Source organism: Malus domestica, chromosome 02 (assembly GCF_042453785.1).
Source record: "Malus domestica chromosome 02, GDT2T_hap1".
Lineage (NCBI taxonomy): Eukaryota > Viridiplantae > Streptophyta > Magnoliopsida > Rosales > Rosaceae > Malus > Malus domestica.
The window spans coordinates 6,310,834-6,323,208 of record NC_091662.1 but is presented as its reverse complement, the minus strand read 5'-3'; the positions used below and the strand labels follow the sequence as shown (position 1 = coordinate 6,323,208).

The following is a 12,375-nucleotide window of genomic DNA, read 5'->3' as shown; positions in this document are numbered from 1 at the left end:
TTTTCAAAAAAGAAGAGACACCAACTTACGCCGTAATTTTTTTTCTTATTCATGTTTTATTTATTTATTTACAGAAGTGAGCAGCAGCGGATCTAAAGAACCTTTTTAAGGGGGGAGGGTGGGGAATGGGGGAAATGAGAATAGTACGCGCAACACACGAAATTGTTTGGGCAGAATAACACGCAAATTAGCATTTCATTAAGTCTGGGTAAGCCGAAGGTCATTTATCAAGTCATATTGCATACCTGTCAATAGATGCAAACAACTTTCGAACGAGCATGTTGACTGATGTTAATAGCATTTGAGCGAGCATGTTGACTCCAACATATGCTGAGTGAGTCTATCCCGAAAATGCCAGTAGCAACGCATACAAAAGCATGAGCCTAACAGATACCATGCCTAATGTAATTCGTTGAGCAATTGGATAACAGCTTTCAAGACATCTCAGGTTTAGAAAGAGCATCACCTAGCTTTTCCGTGAAGGTTTTTTGAGCTTTGGGGGGGGGGGGGGTCAGCTGACCCACATAGGGGTGGGTTAAAAAAACCAAAAATCGAAAAAAACCAAGAACCAAACAGGACCGAGGTCGAAAACTGTCAAACCGAACCGAACCGATATATATTTAATTATTTTTTCTATAATATTTTAATTATAAAAATCATAAAAATTAAAAAAAAAATCTTTGAAATCCTGGAGGCATGAAGGTTCGAACCTATGCGAACCACATTGAAAAGTTTCACTAAAACCAACTTGGGAACAGGTTTTGTTATGATTGTATGACTAAATTATTTATAAAGATTGAAATTTATAGTCTTTTGTGGAATTAGAAATCAACAAAACCCTAGCCACTAGTTGTAGTAGCCACACCTTTTCTATTTTTCATTCCCTTTTTCTCTATCTCGTCCTCTGCGCCTCCAGACTCATCCATGTCCATGCCTCCAATTTCTCCATTCTTCTCCATTCTTCTCTCTCAGTTTCTCAATCTTCTCACTCCAGGGTAAGATCTCCAGTCTCTCTTATTTATTTTATCGATTTATGGGTTTTTTTACGGTAAATTCTAGAAAGGGAGACTGAAATTTTGGTGTAAATTTATGGTTGTTGTTTTGGTTCGTATTGCAGATTTGTTTGATTTTTGTGTTGTGGGTTTGTTAGTCATTTGTGGGTAGGGGTGGGCATGGTCCGGTTCGGCCCAGTTCCATCCTCAAAATGAAACCGAAACCGGAAAATTTCAATGGTTCAATTCGATGCGGTTCCACTTAAATTTATTACTAAAACCATATGGTTTGGTTCATGACGGTTCCAGTTTGGTTCATGCCGGTTTACGGTTCTAACCAAAATTATATATATGTTTGAGTTTCCACTACTAGATATACAAGATTTATGACCGGAGGATAGAAAGTGTGCATATAAATATAAATCAAAAGATAGAAAGGCTCATATCAAGACCAAAGTGTCGATCTTAAACTAAAACTAAAATGTACATAATGCATAATCTACTGTAAAAGAATGGAGAGAAATAATGTAGGGGGAGAAAAGTGATAAAACAACAAAGGAGGGGGAAAGAAGTGAAGAAAAATATTAGGCTTATGCACATGGTCTTCTTGGAAAAATGTCTTATTTATGTAAAAATAATAATTTATATTAAAAGCGATTCGGTCCGGTTCCTCCGGTTCTTAATATTTCCAAACTGGAACTGTTTGAAACGATTCGGTTTGTCTGGTTTAGACTTTTTTGGTCAAGGCAGTTTTTTATGGTTTTTGTGTCACGGTTCGATTAGGTTTTCCAGTTTAGCGGTTTTTCTGCCCACCCCTATTTGTGGGTTTGTGTTGTGGGTTTGTATTGCAGATATGTTTTCAAGTTTTGGTTCTTAAAGGATATTTCTTTATGATTATTGTTTGATGATTTGCTGGGAGCAGATTTTCATGGAGGGATTGGTTAGAACTCATGTTGAAGATTTGTTGTATTCTTGTTACCCCGACTACAGGATTATTCAACATTAAGGACTTTAGGATTTACAAAGGTTTCTGTTCGTATTGCAAATATTGATGAGTTGTTTGATGCAGCCATCATTGCGAGTCGCCCCAGTTTGAATTCAAGCACCAATATACAGATTAAAAAAAATAATAATAACGGAAAAAACCAAACAGAACCAAAATTTCAATTCGGTTTCGATTTTGACGAAAAACCAAACCGATTGGAACCGAACCCAGCCCAAGACCCACATAGTCCCAAGGTTAATATGCCATTGGAAGTGATAGAGTTGTTTATGCCCACTTTAAAACTTGTTTGTTTACATCAAGCAAGAAATTTCTACATTAGTTGATAAATAGAAGTCGATGAAATGTTGACGACTAAATAACATCATTTTTTGACATTTCAAATTCTTATAAGGTTATACATTATCTATCAAACGTTGCCCCACTCTCATTTCGCCAATAACTCTTTTTCAAATTATGAATTCAATTTTCCATTATATTCTCGGCAACCAAACAGAGAGTTGGGCAACAATCAGAGATTCAGTTACAAGGAAAATAGGAAGTACGTACATGGAGTTGGGATTGAGTTGATTTTGGGGATGACATGGACTAAAGACGAAACGATCTGCTTTTCACGACGCGTCAGCTTCCCAGGCTCCTGTCGCTATTTACCGCCACCGCTGCTGATGTCATCGTCACCACACTAGAGAGCAACTGCCGCCCGCGCTACGAGATTCAGCCGCCTCTCTGTCTCTTTGGGTCAACGCCGCCTTTACTTCTCTTTTAGGATGAGCGTGTAATGGTACATGCAATGAATGTGAGAGGAAACTATATTTACTTCGTATAATGATATTTTTTTTTACCCAAAAATGTGATAGGTAGTGATTGCGGAGAATCTCAAAGTAAGGACTATTTGATGTTACTCTTGGTTAATATTTTAAGATATTGTGCTAAAAACATAAAACGATAAAAAGTCTCATCTTTCTTAGCATTTTTTGTGATTTGCATCACATGTTATCCTATAACTGAGTACAAATGTACAACTGATATATAGGACTTTCAAACAGTTTTCTTTCTTTTTTTTTTTTGTTTTTGTTTTTTTGTTTAAGAGAAACAGTAGTGGTTTTATTGAGATTGAGAAAAGCTCATACAAATTCTAAGAGGACATCCACAATCAAGTCTGGAGGCTACTTAAACAACCAAAAATCAAAGGTAGAAGAAATAGCCAACTCGATCATACGGTGTGCCGCGACATTGGTGGAACGGCAAACATAGCAAACTTTTATTTAGTTATTATTGCAAGCAAACTTTTACAATTTAAGAGAGGAAAGGGATCCTTTCCGGATTTCTTCCACCTAATTATCCTTATCAAACAATCCGGACCTTTGAAATTTGATCAAACGGCTAAAGTTATTATAACTTTTAGAGTGAGCCTCTGTTTTTAGTTGTTGAATCAAATTTCAATAGTACAAATTATTTAATGAAGAGGATTAGGTCAAAGGGATCTGTAGAGGATCCCTTTCCTTTATGAGAGGCCAATTCAATGACACCTTTTTTATGGTAGAAAAGATCAATAACAAACTAAAAAGTAAAGCAACCTATCTAATTATCCCAACTAAGAGGCACCAACACATATGAAATCTACAAAGTTGATTAGGAGACAATTTTTCAGTATGCCAGCAACAAAACTTGGTACACTAAGTGTCATAATATAATAAATTGAAAGTTTTCAAATATCTAACTGCTTGTATTATAACACTTGATGTACCGAGCCGTATTCCTTATTCAATGAAAAATTTCTTGTTGAATAGGTGGAAATGGGCCAGGTTTCATGGACCCGAGTGAACTCGTCCAAGCACTTGTTGTTCAACTCTACGTTGCCAAATATCTTGGATATGGATCTTTTTGAGGCAACTGGTCGGGATCCTCCTGACCAGTGTTCGTGGACCGTTGGATTTTTATCCAACGGCTACAAACAGGACGGGACCTCTAAAAGTTATAATAATTGTAGCCGTTGGATAAAAATCTAACAGTCCACGAATACTGATCAGGAGAATCCCGATCAGTTGCCTCAGAGATGATCCAAATCCAAATATGTCCTTCATGCCCCATGCATTTGACCTTATTGATTCACCTTCTTTCTCCACCATCACTCGCCTAGTCACCTCGGCTACTGAGTCACTCGTAAACGACCCGTTTCTAGTGCATTAATCTCGCGATCAACCCTTGGTCCGAATTCGCACTTGAAAACAAAATCAAAACATGCCCGAACTCTAGTGCCTCGACAACAGAACTCCAACCGCAATGAGTTAGGAAACCCCCAACCGAGGAATGACCTAGAATCTTAAGTTGTGGGGCCCAACCCCTCAATACCAAGCCTCGATCCTCCACTCGAGTTTGAAATCTGAGTGGAATGATCTCAGGCCCCAACACGCCCTCCACTAACGGGCGATTGTTGAACACCCAAATAAAGGGCAACCCGGATTTCTCTATCCCATGTGCCAACTCGTGCATGTAAACCACCGAGTTCGGTTTCTTATTTTCGAGCCACTCTCTCTACACTTCCCATTTCTCATCCTCAGCCGTCTTCCGGAAATCCAAGGGGTTAACCAACCCACCTTGAACCCTCGTAGATCCCCCATCTGTGGCTCTCCTATTTAATATAGGACATCTGTTTGAGCCATAAGCAATCCCTAATTTAATTCTCCATTCCATGTATCAGAACAAGCAGAGAAGAAGATGGTGAAGAATTCGACCAAAAAACGAAAAATGGTGAATAAAGAAAAACAATAAATCACAAAACCTATTGTATTTTTTCAATGAGTAATGATATTCATACCATGTTTTTATACTACATTTTCTTACCACCTTAGGTGGCATTTGATGTGGACAGCCACATCATTTGAATTAATCAGATTTTTAAATGTAGTTCATTATTTAATAAACTAATAATTAAGAAAAACTAGTTAATTAAATGATGATTGTGGCGTACAAGGAGTCTTTCTCCTTCATTTCCTTGGGTTTTGTAAATTTTTCAAATAATATGGATGTCCACATCAGATGCCACCTAAGGTAGTATAGAAATGTGGTATAAAAACATGGAATGAATAGCATTACTCTTTTTCAATTGAATTTTATGATTTTTAACATTTTTAAATAATTAAATTTTCTTAATTATCAATATTAAATTAATTTTGTAATCCAGTTGGGTGAGGGGTGGGCTCCATGCTTGCCAGCTAACATTTAATAGAAAAGTTGACAGAAAAATTGACGGATATATAATATTGCAACGAGTTAATAAGTTGATGTATGATATTGAAATGTTTAAAAGATGTGATTATTATGAGACACAAAGTTGAGGTAGTATTATGTAATTTACATTGCAAGCAAAACATGAACGTTGTGAGAAAATGGGTGGAAAGGGCGGATCCCTTTTCACCAAATCTACTAAGTTCGAGATCTAAGCTATTGAAATTTGATCTAATGGCTACAGTTATTATAACTTTTAAAGGAACCCCCTATTTGTAGCCGTTGGATTAAATTTCAACTGCCTGGATCCTGGATTTTGTGGAAATGGATTCGGAGAGGATAAAAATAATTTATCTATTGTTCAAATTTTAGGATAAAAATTTACCTATTCTTATTTAACAACAATGTTTCCGCAATTTTATTTTTGTATGAATATAATTTACCTACTTTTTACTTTTATATGAAACTAGTTTACCAACTGTGACAAATGTATCTACAATTTGATACAAAAAAAAATTTACCTTTTTTTTACAACAATAATGTATCTAGAATTTTATTTTTGTATGAACATAATTTACCTACAATTTAACTTTTCAAAAAATGTATCTTCGATTTTATGTTTAACTATTATATATATGTTTCTGTAATTTATCTAAAGTTATATAGTTTAGAGATATCGTAATGCATTATATTAATTCATTGTTAGACAGATAAAAGAAATTGTTAAAAACATTACGGCCATAATGGTTGGCTAATAATGGTTGTATGAGAACAGTTATAAAAAATTGTAGCATAAATTGTAAATAACTTATATTAATAGGTTACTTATTTTCTTATGTGGCAATTTATTTAAATTTTAGATGTTTATTGAATGTTTATTCATAAGTGGGTTTTTATCCAAGGTATATATTGTATGGATCTATATCCAAATAATCCTTCAAAGAATGACGAACAATATGTTCCGAGTGTTAACGCAAAGTCCTTTCTGACTCGGATAGGCCTAAAGGTAACATAAACCTAAAAGAACACGAGCCCAAAGGAAAGTTAAAGTCTAATCAGCATGGGAAGATGAAGCCGAGCACTTTAAGGAGCCCATGACCTCCAAGGATCCAATTAGCAATCAAGTCAATCAATAATCAAGTCAAGCACCATAAAGTGTTTTCCAAGCACAAGATTGCAAGATGGGCCATTGACAACTTTAGGTACTGTTTGGTACGTGGGACGGGACGAGCCGTTCCGTCCCACGTTTGGTGCGCCTAAAAATTGTGGAACGGGTTGTACCATGGGACGAAATTTGATTGATTTTTTGTTTCACCTCTTTCCCCTAGAACGACCCGTTCCACATCTGTGGAACACAAATTTATAACATTTTATGACAAAATTTCTCCTTAACTTTTTCAATATTTACATAATCCGTTCCGTCCTATTCCGTCCCGTCCTGTTCTATCCCGTTCCGTCCCGTCTGCGTACCAAACGATACCTTAAGGCACGAGAGCCTGGGAGCAAAAAGAGTAGGCTTACTTATATGTCAATTCTGAGCCACGAGACAACTAGACGAAAAGATAAAGGCCAACAAAGGGACATAAAGGCTTACAGAAGGGCCACTAGGATATGAGTCCCCATAAACTCCAGGCCCAAGTAAGGTGCTCGGCTACATTGTCCCAAGAAAGGACACGAATGGACTTGCACAAGTGTCAACCCGTTGCCACGTGTCAGCCAAATAATGAAAAGACCATTAACTTATGTCTATATGTGCGTTCGGCACATTAAATACAAAGGAAGTGATATACTTAAGTCTAGAAGCTGAAGACTCGGGAAAAGGGCCTATATAAAGAGAATGAGTACTTCTTAGGGGGGTCAGACGAATTGAGAGAGAAATTATAATACATCCAGCCGAACGCTATTTGTAACTTTATTCTCCATTTATAAAAGAGACTCAGTTGATGTAGCCCAATTTTCATGGGTACACTTAGATCCTGTGCCTATTCCTATTTGTATTCAAAGCCTAAATCCATTAAAGGTAGCACTTGACCCATTCAACCTTTGTTAGCCTCATCAGTTTTGGTGTTAAAAAGAAATATTAAAATTTTATCGTAACAATAAAATGGACATATAGTTTCATATTGAAATGAATTTGTAAGGATGGTCTATGAATCAAGAATTACACAACAAACGGTTCATTTTGTTGACATTCGATGTGGAAAAAATGAAGATCCTTTCCCTTAAAGGGTATATATGTATATGCATATATATGAGAAGTTTCATGTGTGCTTGGAATACAAGATGATACACTACAACATGTAATCATATAAGTGGACAACATGACAGATATATTCCACTTTAGGATTTATTTTCTAATATCACTTTACTCATATTATGACACCACGTGATGTATTATCTTAAACCAGATACACTGAAAAATTTGTCTATATATAGGCATGGGTAGATTTATTAAAGAACCTGGGTAGTCTTGAAACCATCCGAAAACTTGAATAAGTGGTTGTGAGGACCTTCGAGGACGACCCAAATTTGGATATGTGGTGGAGGAGGAGCAGCGGCACTGCACTGTTCTGGTATTCTGCAAAGTCTTAAACCAGAAAGAGAAGAAGACCAAACATTTTCTTGAGATGAAACGGTGTATTTTGGCCAAGTCAAGAGGAAAAGAAGACTTCAATGAAAGGGTGCGTCTAGGCCAAGTCATTTAAATAAAAATGAGTGCTTTGATATACAGTTAGATGACTTCATCCCAAAGCACGTAGGAGGCTGAAAGCCTCACCAATTTTTATCAAAAAAACAAAAGTGTCCGACTTTAAAGGGAGTCAATTTATCAATTTTAATTCTAAATTCCTAATTGACAGTCCACTTTACCACTTTTAATTATGTCTGATATATTTTTTCCACCATTATTTAATTTTTTTTTAACAAACGATATTATATACATTAAAAAAATGTAGACTTAGTATCATAATAGGCTAGCAATAATATGATTCAAATTTGTCTTTAACGATAATCGAACTTAAGACCTCTTATTTACAAGTGAAGATGAATACCACTAGACTATAGTACTAAGTGGCAATCCCTTATTTTTAAATTTAAATAAGTTTTCTATTTGAGTCTAAATTAATCATATAAAATGTTGAACTTATAATAGATTATAGTTTTTATCAGTGTTATGTTATAGGCCTATTTGACTGAACTGTATAAGAAGAGAGAGATATAATTCTAAGGTGTGTTATTTCACTTCATTTATTTATAGTAGTAGATAAGGTTAAATCCTTACCCTATCAGGATTACAACACTGATAAGAATTAAACTACTGAAGGGAATATACAAGATGCTCCTAGATACATTAGGATTTACACAATCACATTCTTAATCCAATAGGACTGCAACACGTTCAAATTTTTTAGAATAAAATTTCAATATATTAATAATGAAATCGGGTTCTCTTTGGAAGTATAGCCTACCAAGGTGTATAACTTTTAAAACAATATTTTGCGTTCGATTTTTTAGAATAAAATTTTGATATGTTAATAATAAAATTTGGTTCTCTTCGGAACTCTAACCTACGTACCAAGTAGTATGACTTTTTAAACAATTTTCGACATTCGATTTTTTAGAATAAAATTTCAAATATGTTAATAATGAAATCGGGGTTGTTTTTGAAAGTCCAGCTGTTTGGACCCAAATTTACACCATTAGTCCGTGTAATCAAGGCCGTTGAGTAAGCATAGTTCTCAACCGTCGGATGTAAAAGTGAAGATATTTTTGTTAAAGGATAATATTATGGTTTTATCATAATAATATTTTAATACGAATTATCTGCATCTTCTTAAACCAGATAAATATGATTCGAATTATATTCCAACGGAGATGCAGGTGGAAAAGTCCGATTTAATTTGGATTTGTTAGCAGTGTACCGTGTGGGTTAGAACAACTTGGCTTGGATTATTATCACATGGCATAGCATGGGATTTGCAAGGCTTGGATAATGGTGAGATAGGAGACCTAAGTAGGCTGGGTTATTTATAGATGTTGTCAGATGAATTGAATTGACGATGGGTTTGGTCTGTGCATGCCGTGTGAAAGGTTGCCTGCTATATAATTATATAATTATATATATATATATATATATATATGATTATATATATATTTTTTTTTTTATTGATGGCTGTCGTAACCTGCATATGGCAAGAAAAGCAAGCCTAGCCTAGCTAGGCTTTTAATTATGATGGGATAAGTCAGGATTGATTTTTATTATCTTTGAGGAATCAACTATTTGAAGATAGGCTTTAGCATCTATGTCGCGAATCAGTTGTTTAGAGTTGCAGTCGGACTTTACGCAATTATCTAGTCATGTTAAGCAAGTACATCAGTCCTATAAATACAGATGCAATGGCAATGGGAAAAAGACCTCCAACTCAACACATAAACTGCCATACGCAAACTCTCGCTCTACGCGAAACCTCTTAACAACCTTGAGATTTTTATTTTCTTTTTCGCCAACACATCTTCAATTTGGTTAAACAGCACTGTGAAGGCAACCAGCGAACATCTTCAGTTTGGATAAACAGCACTGTTGCCGTAGAATCAGCCGACCGCGGAGCACCTTCAGTTTGGATAAACAGCACTGCGACGGGGCCGACTGGTTATCTATCCAAGTCTCGGTCAAGAAGAATTTTTGAATCCTTATTGGCAGAGGTCATCTTATTAGTCTTCTCGACAAATTGAGGTGTTACAAGTTACTACATTTGGCACATTGAAAGCCGAATTTGATATTGAACTTCACAGAACTAGCTGCTTTGTCTTCAGGCTCTAAAACCCGAAGGCCGAGATGTGTTCCTTCCTAAGCCGCAGTCGCGAGATTCAGAAGTTAGCAATGCACCCAACGCAACATCAACATATTTTACTCCTCAACCAAGCTCGGCTGACCAATTGGCATGCCCCGCAAACAACCAAAGGACGTAGTTAGCTTATTAGTTACTTGACCTGCGCGTCACATAGATTTAGTAGTTTTTAGGATCAACACCAACTTACAAAGAGTATGACTTTTTGACTAATATTTACCGTTCATTCTCAAAATCATTAAAAAAAAGTAGAATAAAAACACTTTTAACATAAACACAAACGTAATGCTTTTCAGAAAATACAATCCTCAAATCAACCACAACTACAAATAGATAAAGATTCAGCTTCCTCGAGTTCTCTTACTAGGATTTTATTTTTTCAATTCGATGCCACTTTATTGTCGGTAGAAATAAAAACACAACTAGAAAGCAAGATACCAATTAATTATGCCAATTTAGAGGCCCCAAAACATAAAATCTGCAAAGTTGATTAGGTTGAAGTGGGCCAGGTTTCAAGGGTTCGAGTGAATTCGTCCAAGCACCTGTTGTTCAACTCTACGTTGCCAAAGATCTCCTTCATGGCCCATGCATTTGACCTTATTGACTCACCTTCTTTCTCCACCATCACTCGCCTAATCAACTCCGCCACCGAGTCACTCGTAAACGATCCGTCTTGCTCGTCCCTCGGTATCTCCAACCCGACCCGCTTATCATGCATTAGTCTTGCGTTCAACGGTTGGTCTGAATAAGCACCCGAAAACAAAATCAAAACCCGCCCAAACCGTAGTGCCTCAACAACTGAACTCCAACCGCAATGAGTTAGGAAACCTCCGATCGATGCATGAGCTAGAATCTTAAGTTGTGGGGCCCAACCCCTCCAGACCAAGCCTCGATCCTCCACTCGAGTTTGAAACCCGGGTGGAATGATATCAGCCCCCAACACACCCTCCACTAAGGGGCGATTGTTGACCACCCAGATAAAGGGCAACCCGGATTTCTCTATCCCATGTGCCAACTCGTGCATCAATTCTAGACTCGGAGTCACCTCAGTGCCGAATGCGATGTAAACCACCGAGTTCGGTTTCTTATTTTCGAGCCAACCTCTCAGCACTTCCCACGTCTCATCCCCTCGATCATCAGCGACGCCGTGCTGATGCGGCGCTGAGACTGGCGGCAGCATCCCGAGTGGAACAACTGGTTTGCCGTAGATCTTCCTGAGCAGACTTACAGCGTCAGATTCGAACTCGGTGCAGCTCCGCATAGTAACAAAATTACAATCTTGAATCGCACCTGCGAGTCTCTGAAAATCGGAGACCTCGTCGTCCATGCAATCCCAGTGGGTCACCATCTCATGCAGTTTAAAAGCAACGTTGGAAGGATAGTCGACCCACTCGGGGACGACAGTAAAGTCCTCCGGCCGCCTGCGTTTATTGCTGAGTAACTCGGACGGAGAACCGATGAAAACCAAGGAATTGGCGTTGGTGACGCTGAAGTAGACCGAGTTGACTCCGAGCTGAGTGGCGACTCGGGGAACCCAGTAGCAAATGAAGTCGTGGACGATCCAGTTGACGCCCGAGTGTTCGATGAAATGGGTGACTGAAGGCTTGAGCAAGTCGTATGCTTTTTTGAGGTATGGGACTTTGTTGATTGGTAGCTCGGAGGTGGACTCGGCGGATTCCGGTAAGCCGTCGACGGCAGGGAGAGGAAGCTCGACGAAATCGATGAGCGGGGAAAAGGAGGAGGATCGGAGACGATTGATGTTTTTGGGGGTGGAGATGAAGGAGATTCGATGACCCTTTTGAGCTAAGAACTTGGAGACCTCGAGAAATGACATTAGGTGGCCGTAGGCTAGCCATGGGAACATGGCTATGTGAAGTTTATTCTGATCTTTGCTCTCCATGTGTTCGACGATTGGGGTGTGAGAGGAGACACTCTCGGCTTTTGATATCGGAAGTTGTAATTAAAGAGTACTATTGGGCCATGGGCATGACGATTACGAATGGATAAGGTACTGGTAAATCAGCGGTCAGGGTTCATTGAACATTGCAAGCTGCTGGCGATATTTATTCTTTGGGTCCCTCACGGTGGAGAAATTTTTAGTTATGACATGAACACGGATAATACATCACATATTTTTATGTAAGTAGTGGAAAAATTTAATTTTTAAGTTATTAATCTTTTAATTCACATAATTCACTATTTATATAGAAACACGTGGTATACCATCTCATGTGACGGTCACATTAAAAAAACTCTCCTCACGGTGTACTTGACATTGTGGGCAATAAATCAGCAGTCACAGTTC

At 37.6% G+C, this 12,375-nt stretch overlaps 1 protein-coding gene across 1 annotated transcript; it reads right to left on the bottom strand.

The window, feature by feature from the left end:
* Positions 1 to 10,560: 10,560 nt before the first annotated feature.
* Positions 10,561 to 11,970, bottom strand: LOC103406819 (UDP-glycosyltransferase 91C1-like). The gene has a single exon (XM_017324587.3). It carries the CDS (start codon positions 11,968 to 11,970, stop codon positions 10,561 to 10,563), a length of 1,410 nt encoding a protein of 469 aa, XP_017180076.3.
* Positions 11,971 to 12,375: the final 405 nt, after the last annotated feature.

Excerpts from the sequence above, each read along its gene's own strand:
- LOC103406819 (XM_017324587.3), bottom strand. The coding sequence starts at position 11,970 with ATGGAGAGCAAAGATCAGAATAAACTTCACATAGCCATGTTCCCATGG.